This window comes from Cnephaeus nilssonii (genome assembly GCF_951640355.1).
Source record: "Cnephaeus nilssonii genome assembly, chromosome: 21".
In the NCBI taxonomy this organism is placed as follows: Eukaryota; Metazoa; Chordata; class Mammalia; order Chiroptera; family Vespertilionidae; genus Cnephaeus; species Cnephaeus nilssonii.
Window position 1 is genome coordinate 5863822 of NC_137092.1, and position 20110 is coordinate 5883931.

General features: G+C 43.7%; 1 protein-coding gene across 1 annotated transcript in view; it reads left to right on the forward strand.

The window, feature by feature from the left end:
- Positions 1-20110, forward strand: part of GNAI3 (G protein subunit alpha i3) — a 34684-nt gene that overhangs the window by 10883 nt on the left and 3691 nt on the right. The window contains exons 2-7 of the mRNA XM_079762162.1: positions 8959-9001; positions 9116-9257; positions 10460-10617; positions 12932-13060; positions 16534-16663; positions 17062-17215. Coding sequence (XP_079618288.1) covers positions 8959-9001; positions 9116-9257; positions 10460-10617; positions 12932-13060; positions 16534-16663; positions 17062-17215 — 756 coding nt within the window. The remainder of the gene's footprint in view (positions 1-8958; positions 9002-9115; positions 9258-10459; positions 10618-12931; positions 13061-16533; positions 16664-17061; positions 17216-20110) is intronic.

The following is a 20110-nucleotide window of genomic DNA, read 5'->3' on the forward strand; positions in this document are numbered from 1 at the left end:
TCGGGGCGACAGTGCCCAGCAACAACATAATCCATGGCCGAAGGTGGAATCGCGTGGCCCCGTGAGGAATCGGGGTCCCTCCTCTCTGGTTCCGGGGTGCGTCACTACCGCTGCTGCCAAGTCACCGCAGCTCGGCAGCTCCTGCGCTGAGCGTCTGCCCCCTGGTGGTCAGTGTGCGTCATACTTACCGGCTGGTCGGACAGTTGGACAGTTGCTTAGCCTTTTATATATAGAGATAAGGCTTGTAAAATGATAGGATTGCCCATGTAATTGGAGAAAGATGTGAAACTACAAACCATATACTGTTGTGTAAGGCAGACATGTTTTGGTTGTTAGGATTTTGGGTTTTTTTAATGCCCTCCCCTCCCCTATTGCATATTCACCTTCTAGAAATATTTCATGGAAAAGTAATTGATGTTAGGAAGAGACACAGGTGACTTCAGAGATGACTGGGCATCTTTAATGTTTTATGCTGGGTGATAGGCACACAGATGTTGTTTTGTTACACATGTCACAATTATTCCCTCTTATGTATTCAATATTTAATCAAACCAACTTAAGATTTTTTAAAGGCCAAAAAGAAAGGTAATTGATTCTAATGAACTTAAAGTTACTTCCGTTCAGTTTTTATTTATTTTTATGTTTTGTTTTGCTCACAAGGAATGGAAAACTGATTCAAGCCAGCTCAGGAGTTGGGAGGGAACTGTTAGACTGGAGAGAGGTTTTCCGGGAAAGCAGGAAGAACAGAAGAGTCGGGCCGTGGGAACTGAGGCAGCGCTGCATTGGCCAGGCTCCTGTTGTCTTCCCTCTTGCGGCTTCTTTTTGCTTTCTTGTCTTCGTCTCCCTTCTGTCTCCTTGGCCCATCCATTCTCTTTCCCCGCCTTCTGTCTCTTCTCTTGTGCGCTCTCTCCTCTCTCATGGCGTCTGGCCGGCTCTCTGCATGTCTGTCTTCGCTTTTCCCTAGGCCAGCTTCCCGGGCCTTCCCTCTCTGACATGGATGTGCATGAAGGCCCCATAATGGCAGCCTGGGCTTCCACACATCGCAGCCTGGTAGTTCAGGACTCCTGTTTCTCCACTTCTTGTACAGCTTCCTCAGTGAGTCTGATGGGGGTCCTGCTCATCTTTTGGAGCGAGGTCGAGCAGGGTGCAGGTTCTTTGTCAGCCTGGCCTGGGTGACTCCTGCTTCAGGTATTCACTTCCTGATCAGTCACGGGGAGGGAGTGGCGCAGATCATGTAGGCCATGGCAAGTTTTATCAGAAATGTTTTATATGCACTTAAGCCTTTTTGGCAATGGCTTCCTAGAAAAACCTTTTCGGAGAAGAGACCCTTTCCTCTGTCCCAGTCGCACTCACTGCCATCTTTTACCCTTAGGTATTCATTCATTTACTCACTCCCTGAACAGGTATCTAACGAGGACTCTGTGGTTCATGCCCTCTCTTAGGTGTTGGGTTATGGGGTGGACGGGACAGATTCGTAGCAGCGTCACTGAAGTGGACGGTGGGTACCCGGGAGCTGGGCCAGGCGTAGAGTGAGGTGCCGAGGGAAATAGGGGGAATGGAGAGGTTTGTGAGCGAGTCCACATTATTGTCGGTACAATTGTGGGTGAGAGGTGAGGGCATAGCCAGGAATGGGTGTGGGACTGAGTAAAAATAGCAGAGGAATGGAAATCTGTTTCTGTTAACTGCCCACATTGAAAATTCCATCCGCTGCAACTGGCATTTGCAAAATGTGATTAGGTAACCACTGAATCTCACGGAAACTCAAGCCATCCATCATGTCCGCAGTTATGTGCCTACCTGTCCTAGATTGTGGCTAGATACGGGGGGGTGGGGACACACAGAAAGAAGGCACTACTTTGTGCTTTGTAAGAGCGCTTTTGAGCATAGGACTACTGGAGACCTAAACAAGTACAAACCCAATTCATTACATTAATTTGACCAAACAGTTAGTGTGACAGTGTTTGACACAAGCCTGTAGGATCGGGCTGGGCCTGGTCAGAGTGCCCTTGCGGGAGAAGGACAGTGCGGGAGTGTTCAGGTGGTCCCAAACAGAGTTTCATTGCCATTCATCAAGGCCAAGAAAACCAGTCCGCAGCTCAGCAAGAGTGAGGAGAGGAGGAGCGGGGAGATGGTCGGTTTTTAGAAGAGCCAGAGCTGGCCAGAGATCACAGTAAGGTGAGGTGGCTGGGAAGGCGAGTTTGGAACTTAATTTTGGAAACTAACCTCTGGGACGGATACTGAAAGGCAATGAACAGGCTACGCCAGCCACCAGAGTGGGAGTAATAATAATGTGCAGAGAGGATGGCGCGGGCTTCAGCAGAGAGTGGAAGTTCAAACTAAAGAGGGTTTTCAAGGATATTTATGTGCAGAGACTGGGCAGGTTTAGAGGGACAGTGGGCCAGGTGGAACAAGGCATTCTGATATTTTAGGCTAAGGAAACTTGCTAATTTCACACGAAAAGCAGTTTCTAACTTCTCCCACGAGACCATACGTTCCTAAGCTTATCTGTATTTGAAGTCCCTGCCCAGCAGTTTTTGACACACACAAGAAATGCTTGTGAGTGGGGGAAAAAGACTGAGAAACAATTTTTATTTGCTCCATGACGTCTTTCGCATCTGTAATTCTGCTAACCTTTTCTTTTACTGAATTAAGAAGTGACCGGTTTTTGTGTTAAGAATGGTACCTTGAAAAGCATTCTGAATGAAATGTCATTTTCACCTTAATCTGAATTTTCACTGCTCGCTGCTCTATGCCTGACAATAGAAAGGAATCAGTGGGAGCCATCAATCATCTTGTGATTGGAATGAGCATGGCCTGCGGTCCTGTGATCCTTAGTTACGGATATTCATTCTTTAAAGAACAGCAGCTAACTTGAATATTCCGCCGGTTTGCGGTTATGTAATTACAGAGCCCCTTGAGCGTGAAGAGAGGTTTGCTGTCAGACACCCTTTTCTCCCTGTGCTGCCCTGTCTGATGCTTTCTGTTCTGTCCCTTCTTGGTCCTGATTGCCAGATAGGAGACATGCTGATCTCGGGATTATGGTCACTCTTGTGAATGGTTGGGTTAATAGGATGATGTGACCCATGGTCTGATTTCAAGGCTGCGTGTGTCAGAACTAGACATTGCGTCTGCTGTCAGCGTTATCGAGTCATTAGAACCATAGTGTTAGGGTGCAGCCACAGAGCACCTAGGCCACAGCCCTTCTCAGCTGATGTTTAAGGAGACAGGCATGCGGGGCCAGGTGGCTTGCCGAAGGTCCTGCAGTTAGTCATGCAGAGCTAGGACCGAAGTCTACTCTTCCAGAGTTTATTATGCCGTGGCATCGTTTGCTAAAAAAAATACTTCTAAGTGCCTGAGTTGTAAATGCAAGTGAGGATACGTTAGAAAGAAAAATCAAATTTATTTGCTGGTCAAGTTTTCAACCTGCTGTGGTACCGAAGTCTGTTCTAGTCCGGTGTTCCCGTTTGCTGATAACGGGGCCTGCAGAGGGACCAGGAGAGGGTCTTGGTCTAGCACGGGTGGTCATCCACACAGTGCCCTGTGGGGACCTAACTGCAGACCTCCGGGAGAGGGGCAGTGCTCTAGCTATAATCCCGGCCTTTTAGACACTCCGAGATTTCTCCCTGGAAACAGATACTTAAAAGGAAGGAGACGGAGATGTTTCAGGTGCCACAAGAATCGCCACTAGTACACGAGGTAGTGGTACAAGGACAAAACAGGGAAAAGCTGGAGAGGTACCGATGGGTGAGAGGTGTGGGAGAGGAGGTGGTAGGCGTATCTAGAGCCGAAAGTCTATTTAAGGAAGAGAGGTTTTTTTGGTTGTTGTTGTTGTTCCTCTGGGTGGGGTGGAGAAAATGACTCATGCTTTGACATGGTGGCTGTAGTTTTTAGGTTCTAAGTTGCTGTTTAAGAGTGTGAATCCACATTCCATCTAGGATTTGATTGTTGGGAAACAGCTGCTGCTGGGATTTTGAGCCAACATCAGTGTCTAAGGAGTTTTTATTAAATTACATTCTTTGGGCCCTAATGTTACTTGGTGGTATTCTGACAGTGAAAACAGCATTCACAGTGATGGCTGGTTAATATTTACTGAATACTATCGTGTGTCAGGCACTGTTCGAAGCATCACCAGTTGACCGTTCAACAGGTAAGTAAATCCTATCCCTGAGGGCACAGCAGTGTAAAGGAGCAGAATACACGCATGTACCCTCTATGGACTGGCTTGACGTTTTCTTCTAGTCAAAATGAAAGAGGAAGAAAGAGAAGGCGTCAGGTGACACTGTTTTTCGAGGATCAGCCCTCTTTCTGGGTTTAAAACCAGTGTGTATGTAAGCTGAACATGTTTATTTATGTGATGATGATTTATTTATGTTAGCAATTCCCTGGACTTAAAAAAAATCATGCAAAGAAATCATCACATGGGGAGGAGATGGAAGGGGGAGGAAGGGAGTCATTGGTGGGGGAAGGGGACATCTGTAATACTTTAAGCAATAAAGATAAATTAAAAAAAAGAAATCATCAGCATCTCTTATCTCTCAGCTCCATAATGTAGTGTGTGTGATGGGAAGAAATGGGGGGGGCGGGGTGGGCAATGTGATAAGGTGTCTCCTCTCAAGGAGCTCCTAAAGACAAAACTTAGAGTGCATTTAGGTAAATATAATGATTCTATAATAGAGTACGTGCTGTAAATGGTTTCTCATCTAACTGTCGGTGGTTATGCTAACCTGTACACACACTTCTTGTCCTGTTTGATTGTTTCTAAGCTGATTTTCTACAGCAGTTCTACCCCTTTATTTGCTGCAGATTGCCTTGCTTCTTGTATTGAGAGCGGGACCATCTAACTTAGCTTCTTCTGCCCTTTTTCTTTCAGAAATCCCTTAGCTTTAGCCCTCATCCTTTCTTCCTCTTGATATAAGATGATCTTTTTAAGGATAAATCTTCTAAGTCAAACTGATCCCATTCTCTCCTGTCTCTGGGACCTTTCAGACTTTGCTCTCCTATATACCCTGCCCCCTGCCCAGTCCCATCCCCTCTGCTACAGAGTCATCTTCAGTTCTTCTCTCCAAGCATGGGTTCTGGCATTGACTCCCTTTGTATGGGTCCCATTCTTTACATCCTTGTGATGGCTGCCCTGGGAGATGGAAGATGGGCGATGAATCTCTCCTTAAATCTGTGGTGAATTTTGAAGGAAGGTAGGTAAAAGGATGTAGATAAAATAGGAAGTTCCAAACACCGTATCTGTATTGGGAGGGGAAGGTGAGACCTGGGAAGCATGTGGGGAAAACCTAAGAGTGGGATGTTACTAGAGGGGGACTCAACTACTGCAGCAACAGAGCGCAGAGGATTGAGGTAAAAATGAAGAGTGCAGCCCTAATAAAGGGTTACAGAAGATGTTAGAATTTGGATAGTTAGGAGACAAACTGGTGCCTTTTTAGTACTGGTGCATTTGGAAAGAATGAGAAGGAAGGGGGGCTTTGAGCTAGAAGTTTGAGAAAGTTACAGCAATACAATAGGTGCAGCGTCAGGCTGAGACGTGAGGAGTAGGAAGGATTAACTTGAGAAATGCATAAGGAGAAAGAAGATTTGGTTACAGCCTGATGTAAGGAGAGAAGACTGAGTGAGTTCCAGGTGACTCTTAGATTTCGTACTTGGAAGAAAGGTAAGCTGGTGGCACTTTTCATGGTGATCTAGAAGCCGAATGGGTCCAAGCCTTTGGGTAGAAAGCAAATCAGTCTTTATTTGTATAAAACGCCCTGGAACGCCCACTGAAACAAATCCTACTCAGTTCTGTGGTCAGTAAGGGGTGCCTTCTTTTAAGAGACGGAACTGGGTACCTAATAAAAGCTTGGGTGAAAAAAAATACATATACAAATACATACATACATATTTATATATAGTGTCATAATGAAGAGAAGGACAAACTGACATTTTATCAGGTAGCTTTGGAAAAGCATAGAGGTAGGGCAACATATAACTAGTATGCTTTTGTATTTTCCTCCCCAGAATTGAAATCGAATCATTAGGTTGTGTATGTTTTTCAAGATATGCAAGGGAGAAATCACTTCTTTCTAACAGTGTCCTTACAAAGTTCTCTGTGTGCTACTTGAATATTAACTATTTTAGTGCTACCCCTGATAATTGATTAGGTGATAAAAACAGAGATAATGTCACAGGTAAAAATCCTGTTTGATTCTGTAAAAATGTAGATGTCTGAAATTTTTAAGTTATTTGGATTTTATTTTCACTAATGTTTTTGGTTGATAGAGTTGAGAAATATTTAGTAAAAGATCATACATATTAAACATTAGTCATTTATCTGATCAGCAGTATTTATTTGCATGACCAACTTATGTCAGGCCCAGTGTTAGGCCCTGGGAATACAGGGATGCATAAACCATCATGGAGCTCATATTTTAGTAGAGAAGACAGGAAATGAACACGTCTGTAATGTGAAGAAGTGACAGTGCTTCAAGAAAAGACAAGACAGAGTGAGGGGAGAGAGGGCGAATGGGATGGAGCTTTTTAGGAAGATTAGTCAGGGAAGGCTGTTCTGAAGGAAGAAGAAGATTTTGTAAAAACTTACTCCAGGCAGAGGGAATAGTGAATGCAGAGACCATGAGTCAGGATCAAGCTCACGGAGAACCTGTTTGGTATGTTGGAGGAAAAGCAAGAAAGCTTGTCTGACAGGAGCGGAGAGAACAAAATGGAGGATGACGGGAGTCGACGATGAAGAGGTGGACGGGCCAGAGCGCAGTGGGCCTTTGGCCCGGGATTTTACTGGGAATGTCATCGGAGGCAGAGGAGCATTTGAGGTGGAGCTGTGACGTGATCTGATGTACGTTTCACAGATTTCATTCCTGCCACTGCGCGGAACGCTGACCACAGGAAAGGCGAGGTCTGAAGCATTAGGAAGTCTGGGCAGTAATCACCTGTGCTTTCCAGCGTGCTCGTCGTGATCCATTGTGGGGCGAGAAGAACCTGCTGGAACTATATATTTATTTATTTAAGAATTAGACGTTCCTAATATTTAATATACATATTGGTGCTGGCACCCACATTCATCTGTATGTTAATTATATGTCACTCACCATTTTTAGCCTGAGCGACTGAGTCAGTGCTGGTGTCATTTACTGAGAGGAGGAAACAGGATGGGGCGGGCTTTGGTGGGCAGGTGGGGCAGCAGTAACTCAGTTTGGGGCCTTTTGAGTTTGTGATGTCTAATAGAAAGCCAATGAGAGAGATATGCCAGTAGGTAGTTTCCATATATGAGTCGAGCCAAGGTTGGAAGCCAAGATGAAAGATCTAAATTTGGAAATCAGTAGCACAGAGGCAGTATACAACTTGGAGCCAAACTGTGTGAGTGCACATTTTTAGCTCTGCTGCTTACTGACTGTAATTGTGGACAAGTTACCATCTCTCGGCTGTATGTACCTCATCTGGGGATAATAATGATCTACCACACAGGGCATTGTACTCATTGGGTTAATACAAGCAAAGTGCATGAAACTGTGTCTGGCACTCAGTACTCACTAGGTGTTAACTATTATTATCACTTTATGACTGGTGTTTAAAACCAAGAGTTTAGATGAGATGCTCTAGAGAATGAATGCAGATAGAGAAAAGGGCTGAGGAAATAATAACCTTTAGAATTCAGACAGGAGGATGTGGGCTCCAGAAAAGATTTCAAGGGGAGAAGTTATCACTGTGGTCAAGTTCTGTTTAAGGTTGAATAAGATGAGGAACAGAATTGGCCATTGGATTTGTTAACATGGAAGTTGTGAGACCTGGGGAAGTGGTTTCAGTAGAGTGGTGGGCATGAACGTCTGCCTGGAGTGGGACAAGTAGAGAGTGGGAGGCACAGAATTGGAGAACATGAGTGTAGACAACTCAAGTGTTTGGTATAAAGGGGAAGAAAACACGGAGAGGTAGCTAGAGGAAGGCACGTGGAGTCGGAAGGTAGGTGGGGTATGTGTTGATTTTAAGGTGGAAGATGATCGAGTAACTTTGTATACTGAAGAGAGTGGCCCAGTAGGAAGAGAAACCTTGATATTTGAGTGACATGGGATAATTGTAGCAGCCAAGACCTTGAGTAGGTGCAATGAGGTGGAGAAGTGCACAGTTGAGGAGATTGGTCTTAGGCATTGGCAGAGACAGTTCATCCATTGATGAAGGTAGAGAGTATTCATGGAGGTACACGTACATTGGTGGATTTGGTTATGGGAAAATGTGTGCGTGTATCTTTTAGTCTTTAATTTTTCCAGTTAAAAGAGAGGCAGGATCGTCAGCTGAGAGTCAGAAGTGGGAAGGGGTTTGTAAGGTTTGAGAGGGGTCAGTGTTAAACAGGCATCTTGGAAGGTGGGAAAATGAACTGGCTAGGGAAATCTCAAGGAGTTCAGTGCCCCCCCTGACACTTGTGGTCATTAAAATGGTTCTCGCTGGATGAGGAGGGAACGGGGGGGGGGGGGGGGGTATAGAGTGAAAAAGTGCTGAAAAGTGCTAGGGACAGTGCCTCCTCTGCTTCTATTTTGAACCCTAGTCCCATGGCCGAGAGGATTGCTCTTGGAACGTTCCTCAGGTCCCTGGGGTTGGCAGAGGAATTAATCAACATGGTTAGGCCAACATGAATCATTTCATTTTTGCCTGTGTTCAGTGTCTGTATCCTGTTTCATGTAGAGGGTGAGTTCCTAGAGATGTTGGCTTGTCTCCTGGAGAATGCCTGCTTTTCACAAGTGGTATGCAGTAGGCCCTGGGACACTGTCAATGAATTTTATTTGGTTGCTGAGTTATGTAAAGTAAAAAAAAAAACTAATGGAGAAGCTCACTGGTTTTTCCTGATAGAAAGCCTCACCAAAGTTTTCCCCGGGAATTACTGGAAATCTGGAATTACTACTCTTGTTGATTTCATGCTTTTGTGTTTGATTCCAGATGAATTCAGCATTTGGTTTTCTTTTCTTTCAGGTGCTGGAGAATCTGGTAAAAGCACCATTGTGAAGCAGATGAAGTAAGTTGAGACATGGCCTTTTGTAAGACTGCACTTCCTCATCATGCATGAAATTCATAGGGTCTTTTCATGTTAGATCCATCGTGATGATTTGTGGTTTTCTTCTTTTCCAAGAATCATTCACGAGGACGGCTATTCGGAGGAAGAATGTAAACAGTATAAAGTAGTTGTCTACAGCAACACGATACAGTCCATTATTGCCATCATACGTGCCATGGGGCGGCTAAAGATTGACTTTGGGGAAGCAGCCAGAGCAGTAAGTGCCTCTCGCTTCCTCTCCACTTGCTCTTTTTCAGTAGAGGCAGTTAAGCAAAATATGCTTCGCGTTTTAGGGAAATGAATTTAAGCAACAAGGTCAGATGTAGCAAAGGACTATGTGCTCATTTGAGAAGTGTCAGCAATCTGTTTGGGAGGTATTCGCTTGTCAGGTCTTTAGGAAATGGGATAGAGTAGAGGTTCTGGGATAACTCTCACCCACTTCCTTTCCAGCACTGTTTATGATCTGACAGTAGCGAATGATAGCAAGTTGATATGATGTAAAAGAGCCATGACATGTAGCTCTGCTTTCTGAGGCGTAGAGACTTAAGGCAGATACCGCTCTCCCAGAATATACTTGGTAAGGACTGAACACCACGTCTAAATTTTAGAGGCAGTTTTCGGTATTCAAGAATACTGTGGCCCTGTACTACACTGAGCTATAGAATCCAAGTTTCTCTTTCTCTTTTACGTGTAAGAATTTATATTTATAGCTCCTCTATTATCCTTCTAGTTATTTATGGTTGGTTAGAGAGTGGATGGGAAAGAACAGAGCTGGGTGTGGGGCAGGTTGTTTTCATGTCTGCTTAGGGTGAAGGTATGAAGTTCATTGCAGGGAGGGGCCTCTGTACAGACCTTTATTAAGAAGGTCTGTTGTGGGGAAGCAAGGTTGGTCAGTTGTTTCTCCGATAAGGCTTCCAGACTTCCAGAATGCCTCCTGCTCCTGTCTGACCTGAAGGGGAAGGAAGAGAACACTTTCTCCTTAAACTGGTTTTACTTCCTTGGACGTGTGCAGACTTTACCTCTTACGTGCTAGTCTTCATTTCTATTTTTATTGGAGGCTTCCTTGAACAGAATGCAAATGAGTTACATGTGTCTGTCTCACAGGCCAGTTTTTTCCCCTGCCAAAATGTATGAGTAACCAGGATGGAGATTAGTAGGCCAGTCAGAAGAGATCTTTGCAGGGGGTGGTGGTCTGTGGAGGAGGGGTGGGTAGGGGTAGGGGCGTGAAACCATTCCTCAGCTCAGCTCTGCACTTCTGACTGTAGTGGAGACGGGGTGAGACTCAACGCCTCTTTAGAAATAATATAACATATAATGCTCGTGTGTGTGTGTGTGTGTGTGTGTGTGTGTGTGTGTGTGTGTAAAAGAGACTCTTGTCACGTCTTTAAGAACTGGAGAACCATCTGTCTCTCTCTGCAGGATGATGCCCGACAGTTATTTGTCTTAGCCGGCAGTGCTGAGGAAGGAGTCATGACCCCAGAACTGGCAGGAGTGATTAGACGGCTATGGCGAGATGGTGGCGTGCAGGCTTGCTTCTGCAGATCCAGGGAGTACCAGCTCAACGATTCTGCCTCATAGTAAGTCCTTTCCCTCTATCACAGAAGATAGCTCAGTTCATTGCCCATCCTTAAGGAAATGGTGACGTAGCAGACACTCCTGAAGTCTGTGGAGTCCTCATAGAGATGGTTTCCGTTTCGTTGGAGAGCCCTTGGTCATTTTGTATGACTTGGAGAAAACCGTTTCCTCTGCAATGTGAATGGAGACTTGGCACCATGGAGGGAGCTCTGTGGTGGTTGGTAATCAGCAGGTGAAGGTGGTGAGACATCTGCAGCTGGCTCCTGGCTCTCTCCCTGGTGCGCAGCTCAGGAATCCCTCTGCGCACCAGGGCTTTGCACCGATTGCCAGCGAGCGAGGGAGTTCAGGATTGTGATTCCCTTTCTATGCATCCGCCTCTTTGGCTGGGTTGCACTATGGATTTCCCGGGACTAGTCACCACTGATAAAGCTTTTGCCAGATAATGCAATAGCAGACTTTATGTAGAAGGAGATGTTGAGTCTTGGAACGAAATTGAAGCATCTGTTTGTCGAGGAAATTCTCTTGGTTTACGTGCTTTTAGGAAATTTGTAATGAATTCTTCTTTTAAGCTATAATGTGCTATCCTGTTTTGCTTCTTTTACATTTTTACTTATAATACCTATATTCAGAATGTTCTTTTTTTAACATGCATTTTGGGGGCTTGGTGAGTTCTTGTTACTTGTATTTATTTCTTTACTAAATGAAGACACTTTTAAACATTAAGATATTTTCTCCAGTATTATATTTTCTTACTTTCCCCATTCTCACTCCAACTTTTTATAGAAGAAATTAAATGATATTTGAAAAACTTATTCTTTAAGAGAAAATTTGACCTGTGAACTATTCAAGATTCTTGCCCATCTTTTTTTAATATTTTTAAATTGCAGCTATTGGTAGTTTAAATAATTCTCCCTGCAGTCATCAAAGCTAGATTGTAGTTGTTTCTTTCATCATACATTCAGTAATCTCTGAATCCTCCAGCTACACCTGAAGACATGTGATTTATAGAGGTGCTGTTTTGTGTGTTTTTTCATAATTGATCTAAGCTTGACTGGCTCCTTATTAATGACTAGGGACCCATCGCACAAATTGGTGCACCTTGAAAGGAACTGTGGGCTGCGAGGCTGCAGTGGGCACAGGGGCAGGCCTCAGCCCATCCTGTGGTCCCCCAGCCGGCCCCTCCCACCATGGCCTGGGTCCCCTCTTTGCTGGCAGCCCCGCCCTGGCCCTACTCGCACCCGTTGATGGCATGGGCGCCTGCAGCGGGCTTGCCGCTCCAATCACCCCTCAGGAAAAGGGGGAGGTGGAGAAGCCCTGAGGAGTGATCAAGGCCAGCAGCTGCCTCTCGCACCCACTGCCAGTGATGGCCCCGCTCGCACCTGCTGACAGGGCTGAGCGATGGGGGCTGACACTGGGCGCCGGCAGGTGCGAGGGGGGCCGGCACCAGCAGCAGGTGTGAACGCCGGGCAGGACCGCAGTGCACGGGAGCAAAGAATTTTCAGTAACCACCAGAGGCTCGCCTCGATGACAGCGACTGGTGCCCTGCTTGGTCTGGCACCCCCACTCACCTGCTCCACCATCCCGCCATGGCCGACACCTGCCATGTTCTTCATATCAGGCCATAAATCTTTTTTTATTTTTTTAACATTTTTATATTTTTTTAAATATATATTTTATTGATTTTTTTTTACAGAGAGGAAGGGAGAGGGGTAGAGAGTTAGAAACATCGATGAGAGAGAAACATCGATCAGCTGCCTCCTGCACACCCTCTACCGGGGATGTGCCTGCAACCAAGGCACATACTCTTGACCGGAATCAAACCTGGGACCCTTCAGTCCACAGGCTGACGCTCTATGCACTGAGCCAAATCAGTTAGGTGGCCATAAATCTTTAGAAACCCTGAAGTCATGAAAAATTTAATTTGGTTGTGAATTAGTCTTTTAATTATTTTATGACAAATTAAATTTCTTTGAAGGTATTTATAGTTTGTTTTTGGCTTAGATTTTTTTAAAAGCCACAACTTTCAGTTTCATAAATAAAAATAGGAAATACTCATTCTTATTGGGCATAGTTCACTTTTTAGTAATTCACACACTATTCTTTAAAGTCCTATCAGTTTTGTGTGGTGTTTATAGAATCTACTCTAACTGTCTGTCCTCTGCTAGGCCCACATTTTCTGATTTCTGTGATGGGAAGCTGTGATTCTGTCTGCCACTTTAGCTCAGGATCTACTTTTGGCGGGAACTAGTTTAGTCTGTTGACTTGCTGTGCACATGGTTGCCCTCCCCAGGTAAAATAAACGTGTATTTTATTTAGTTACCTAAATGATTTGGAAAGAATATCCCAAACCAACTACATTCCAACTCAGCAAGATGTCCTGCGGACAAGAGTGAAGACCACAGGCATTGTGGAAACGCATTTCACCTTCAAAGACCTGTACTTCAAGTAAGTCACCAACACAGACATCTTTCTTCAGTTAGTCTCTCTCAATCAGGGTGAAAGTGCTCTAGGCAGTAGCTCTTGTTTTAGAAACTTACCGTATTCATCAGCCTGTATTTGAATGTTTCAACTGTGGGAGTCCAAGCATTTCCTTTTTCTCCAAGTAGCATAAATACTTTTGTCCATTTGGAGGAACTAAAATCAAAATTAGGTTATAACTTGGGTGTCAATAGAAGTAATCATATAGCTACCACTGTTTTATTTTATTTTTATTGATTTCAGAGAAGAAGGGAGAGAAAAAGAGATAGAAACATCAATGAGGAGAGAGAATCATTGATCGGCTGCCTCCTGCATGCCCCCTACTGGGGATCAAGCCCACAACCCGGGCATGTGCCCTGACCAGGAATCGAACCAGTGACCTCCTGGTTCATAGGTCAATGTTCAACCACTGAGCCACGCCGACTGGGCGCAGTGTGTTTTGTTTTTAATTTTATTATTTTCAGCTGCTTTTTTGTTGGAACCACCAAAACAGGTATTGGGTGTTTATTGTTTAGAAGGGTAACAACAATTCTAAAAGGGCAGGAGACTAGTTATGTGGCTTTGTTCAGCCATTTTGGCATTAAAATCAAAATGCTTTTCTCACCAGTGTCAGTCCTTTCTTCCTGGTTGCATATCCCTTTAAAGTTTAGTGGAATGGAGCTAATGTAGTCAGGACTCTTGGACTGATCTGTGCACAGTATACGCACAGCTGAGTTTAATACAGTGCAGAGTGGGAAATATTTCTGGGGATAAAGATATTTGGAGAGGTATGATGATATATAAACAGTGGTTGTTTTAGAGAAAATTCTAGTATTTCAATACAAAGAATTTTCTCATCAGCATTAGTAATTTTAAAATAGGCTTCAGCTCATCTCTGTGTTACTGGTCTTTTATAAATATTAGTACTGTCTTTGGTTTCTGTTTTCTGCTTTTGTGACCTTTGAGATTAGAAGTAGACTTTCCCCCTTCAATGTCTGATGTTCTTTTTAGCTACCTCTTTATGCTTGTATGCAGGACGTAGTAGTGAGCATTGTTGCATACAAATGTAACTTTTAGCTCAGAACTTCTGTTTTCTTTTCTCTGAAAAAAAATTAATTTAGAGGATTTGTGAAATCCACACAGTTAGGTATTGGATACCAGTTGAGGCCTTGAAATTTTCGTATACCTAAACAGATTTGAAACCTGGAAATAACAGTCCAGCTGAATATTTATAGAAGAGTATTTATCTTTAGAACTGGTGAACTTATTTAACAAGAGTGGCAGAGGCCCTGGCCAGTGTTGCTCAGTGGGTTGGATCATAGTGTCATGCACTGAAGGGTCACATGTCCGATTCCCAGTCAGGGTACTTGCCCAGGTTGCAGGTTCGATCCCCGGTTAGGGCACATATGGGAGGCAACGGATCGATGTTTCTCTCTCTCTCTTTCTCTCCCTTCCTCCCTCTCTCTCTGTCTCTCCCTCTCCCTGTCTCTCTCCCTCTTCCTCTCTTTTTTAAAAATAAATAAAAACATATCCTCAGGTGAGAGTAAAAAAGAGTTGGGATTACCACCCTTGAAACCATGTCTCTGTGTTCTATAAGATTAATAATCCATTTATAATTAAATGTCATGACCTTTATTTAGTGTGGGAAACTTTCTTGTTGATGTTGGCATAGACTGATCTCTAGTTAGGTAAACCCTGCTGGTCTTCGCATGTCAGGATCAGTAGCCAGATCTCATTAAGGTGCTGCACCCACTTTATTGTTGGCATGTAGCTATCTTATTGTGAGCTACTATCACTTCTTCCTTTTCCTCTTCTCTCTAGGCAAAGCCACTACCCATTTATTCACACATTTATTGAACATCTACTATAGGCAAGGCATTGTGTAATTGCTTACTTGCCTCTCAGTTACGAGGTAATGTTTATAAAATGTCCATCTGTTAGTGAATGATATTGTAAATGTTCATATGTGCTAAAAGTCCATGTTGGGAGCGTCATAGTGTTCCACTAGTTTTATGAACTTTTTAGAAGAAAATGGAGGAGTGAACTGAAATTATTGGGGTACCATTGTATGTCTCCCCTTGAGAATCATCCTTGGTGAAATATATGATGTCAGCGTTCCTAAAACCTATAGTATGACCCTGTATCAAAGCCAACTTGTGATTGCATCATTATAGGTACCATGACCAAAGATCGAAAAAAAAACACTGTAAGATCAATCAGAAGAAAAAGTTGGTCATAAAGAGATAAAATGACCATTTTCTTCAAACACACATTGAGCAATTACTCAACTGCCACAATCTCTGCAGGGGAAAAAATCTCTGGAACTAGGTCCCTAGCCACTGTAGATCTGATAACTAAACCAGCTTGGCAGAGTTTTAACCTTTAAACATCTTCAGGATGTCTGACCATATGTATGCCTGCCTCCTCTGACCCTAGTACCAGCTGAGACACAGCTGTGCGGGCGCTGCTTGTGCTGTAGGAGGTGGATGAGGACCTTGGTGACAGAAGTTCAGCAGGGGACTCAGGGTATCAGTGAGCCCCAGAAGGGAGCAGTGGACTAAAACTCATCGGGATGGAGCGTGAAGTGTGCAGCATTGAGGCTTTGTTCGTATCATTAGTTCACATAAGACTGGGGGCTGAGAAACATTGGTTTTGTTTTTAGGTACTGACTTGTTAAGAGTCCTACCAAAAAAACATAATTTCCTTTTTTCCATAATTAATCTCTAAAATACTTTTCTTTAAGAAAAACATATCTCAATTATACCTAAATTTTTTTAAGAAAGAAAGGGAGAGGTTATGGAAGAGAATGCAGGTTGGGGATTTATATTTTGTTACGTTCTCAAAAGAGGTAAACCATTTGAGAAGTGCAGTGGTTTGTGGATAAGAGCCTGGGTGCTGGGGTCAGAGTGCCTGGGTTCAGATCCTCAGTCCTCATTTGTTGTATGTCCTTGGGCAAATTAGTTAACACATCTGTGCCTCAATTTCTTCATCTGTAAAATGGGGATACTTACAGGAGTCAGGAGTGCTGTGAGGGTTAAATCAGTTAATGCACTTAAGATGTTTAGGATGGTGTCCGGCATCATGGTAAATACTCAGTAAATATTAGGTATCGTTATTATCTTAAGTTGTATTATTCAGCTCTTTATTTTCCCTGTCCTTTTTCCTCTCCTTCCTTTCATTCATTTCAGTGCTTACTCTGCTGGCTTGGCACATCTGATACAAGCTGATAGAGAGGAGGCTCAACTATCTCTGAAATGAGAATTTTGATTATTCCAGAGATTTATTTTCTCATGTTTTGTTTTACTTTTAACCACAGATCATTATTTTGACTACACTTTATCTGCTCCTTTGTCTGTTTTTACCTTACAAGTGGGGTTTGGAATATGCAGTAGTGGGAAATCCCTCACCATTTCAGTTTAGGGCGGGTGTGATCTTGCTGAATGTGCTCTCCTCTTCCTCAGGATGTTTGATGTGGGCGGCCAAAGATCGGAGCGAAAGAAGTGGATTCACTGTTTTGAAGGAGTGACAGCAATCATCTTCTGTGTGGCCCTCAGTGACTATGACCTGGTTCTGGCTGAGGACGAGGAGATGGTATGTTGGAGCCTCTGCAAAAAGCCTGTCTTGTGCATCCAGGAAGTGGAAACTAACTTTTAGGAAGACTTGGTGATCCATGTGCTCATTGAATCAAAACCTGTGTCCCTAACTTTTTTCCTTGTCGGTGAAATTAGATTTTCAAAATACTCATCCATGCCCTATTGACTCTTAAGAGATATGACCGTGGCAGCACCTTGAGTATGTGGGCAGGATTAGTCCTCTTTTCAGCCAGTCCTCTTCCCACCTCCTAATCTTCCAAGAATTACAAAAATGAGGACTGGCCCAGACTTCGTTATCAGTGTCTGACTTAATTCCCCGGTGCCATTCAGTGCTTTTAAAACTTGGTCTGTTTTTGCTTTTTGTGACTGACCTATCATCCTTTATTTCTTTTTCAGAACCGAATGCATGAAAGCATGAAACTCTTTGACAGCATTTGTAACAACAAATGGTTTACAGACACGTCAATCATTCTCTTCCTCAACAAGAAAGATCTTTTTGAGGAAAAAATAAAGAGGAGTCCATTAACTATCTGCTATCCAGAATACACGGGTAAGCATCATGAAAGATTTTGTTGGAAGCACCCACCTGAGATCAACACTCAGTGACATTCCTACAACTGCCTTTTGTTTGGTACAAGCCTGCTGTCCTCCTGGGGGGTGTTGGCCGGTAGTGGAGTCAACATAAGTATGTGATTAGACTCCTTGAGTCTAAAGTGCTGTTCCAGACACAGACGAGTTTACCAGTTCGTTTTATCTTTCTGTTCTCATTTTTTGAGGGATATAGAGAAAGATAAAAATCAAAATTTGGCATAAATACGTTCAAGAAAGTGCAGAGATAAGGTACAATCTTTGCACTCAAGAAACTGACAGTTGTAGCGAGAGATACACATGGCCACACGAAGAATTTCATTGTAGTATAAAATGTTGATGAATAGAAGAACAGAAGCGTTGATTACCTCGATGGGGTCAGTGCAGTCTTCGTCTCGAGGAAATGACACTTAGAGTGAGACAGGAAGAGGATGAATTAGAAACCACCAGGCGGACGGGGGAGTAAAAACATTTTAGGAAGAGGGAATAGTACATATGGAGGTAAAAGGGGACATGATTTGTTCCGGAACCTAGGAGGAATTTGGTATGGCTGAGCGTTAAGTGGTGGGAAGGAATAGTTGGAGGGATGGGATGCTCATGCAGGGCCTAGTTTCTCATGCCGAGACTGTGAGGAAGGAACTATTGAAGGATCTTAATTGGGTACATGAAATTGTAGGACCTGTGCTTCAAAAATATTATGCAGTAAATGGCAATAAAGGTAGATAGTAGGGGAGTTGAATTAGTAAGGACTCTCTGGGTGCAAACAAAAACTTTGGGTGAAGATATAGGGATATATCATAGATGTCAAGGGCAAGAATGCAGACATGTCTTAACAGTGCAGTTAGAACTAGGAAATAGAAAGCTGTCAAGAATCCCTATTTCTTTTCTCTCCTCTCTGTTTTATTTTTCCCCTATGTGTTTTCTTTATTCTTCTCTCCTTACCAACTTTTTCTGCTGCGCAGTTTATGTGACAAAAGATGGTCCTGCCTCTGTTTCTGTGTCTCCTCCATTTAAAGGACCAGGCTAGCCTGTGTTCACAGTCCCTGGTTCACATTCCTAGGAGAGACGTGGCTGCCAGGGCTGCCCCACTAGGACTTTTAGATCAGAGTTGGGCATGTCCAGGGGAAGGGGCCTCTTCGCTGAGCAGACACTGTAAATGCCGTCTAGGATAAGGTGGGGGCAGGGACGTGGGAAGAAGCAGAGCCACTCCCCGACTTCTGTCTTGATTGGGTGCTGGTGCTGGTGCTGGTGCTGTGCTCTGAATTCATATTTAGGAATGTTGATTTTGAAGTGTCTGGAACATCCAGATGGTGATATCTAATAGGCAGTTATTGTGTACGTGGCCTTGGAGCCTGGGGAGAGGTTGAGGGTTAAGGTATATTGGTTTGGGATACAGTGTGGAAATGAAAATGATGACTCAGTGGATGTTACAGAATGAGGAGAGAAAAGGACCATGATGGAATGGGAGAATACCAGCCTCTCTTGGCAGGAGAGAAAGAAAGGTTTGTAGAGGATCCAAAGAGAAGAACCAGAAGAGCCAAGATATCAAAAACTATGAGGAGAGTTTAAGAAGTGAGGGGTGGGCAACAGTGTTTATGCAGAAAAATAAGATACACATTGGAAAGTGACCTCTGGAGTTGACTGTAACCGAGAGCAGTAAGAGGAGTGGTAAGAGTGGAGAATGTTTGCAGGCTTAGAGGTAAGAGCCTATAGCTAAAGGTAACTTATAAAAAGTGGATGTGATGGATGGAGCGAGATTTGCAAGCAGGCAGGAAAAAAGGAATCAAGAGTCTAGGTAGGGCCCTGGCCGATGTGGCTCAGTTGGTGGAGCGTTCCCATGCACCAAAGAATCACTGGTTCAGTACCCTGTCAGGGCACATGCCCAGGTTGTGGGTTTGATCCCTAGTCGGGATGTATGCAGGGAGGCAACCGATTGATGTTTCTCTCTCACATCGATGTGTCTCTCTCTCTCTCTCTCTCTCTCTCTCTCTCTCTCTCTCTCTCTTCCTTCTTCTCTCCCACCCTCCCTATCTCTCTCTCCCTTCCTCTAAAATCAATAAAAAACATACCCTTCCTCTGTCTCTCTAAAATCAATAAAAAACATAAAAGAGTCTAGATAGGGTGAGTGGATGAACAGAGAACGGCATGTCCATGGAGCATTATTCAGCCATAAAAAGGAACGAAGTACTGATGGCTGCTACAGCTTGGATGAGCTCCATAAACATTACGCTAAATGAAAGAAGCCAAATACAAAAGGTCACATTTGTGTGCTTCCTTTTATCTGATACATCCAAAATGGGCACATCCATGGAGACGGAAAGCAGATGGTTGGTGGTTATCAGGAGATGGGGGGATGGGATGTTTTCCTGGGGCTAACAAGTTTTGAAACTAGAGAGAGGTGGTGGTTGCCTAACATTGTGAATACAGGAAATGCCACTGTATTGTACACTTTGAAATGGTTTGTTATATGTTATGTGAATTTTACCTCAGCTTTATAAAAGGAGTTTAGTTAGAGCAATTGAGTTTGGAACCAGAGAGAAGACATCTCTAAGACCAAAGGTACAAAAATAAGTGCAGATAGCAATAACTTTTTAAGCAAGGTGTTGAGCTAAAAGGTTAAGATTATAGTTTAAGCCCCATGGCCTCTGTTTCTCAGGGAAGTTGGAAATATGGTCCTCTGTTCAGAGGGAGGCGGGAGGTGAGAGCTGGGTGAGTCTATATAGAAAGTAGGAGGGTGTGGGGGTGGAATCTTTCTTAAAGTTTTTTAGTATATATTTTTTATTGATTTCAGAGAGGAAGGGAGAGGGGGAGAGATAGAAACAACAATGATGAGAGAGAATCATTGAAGGCTGCCTCC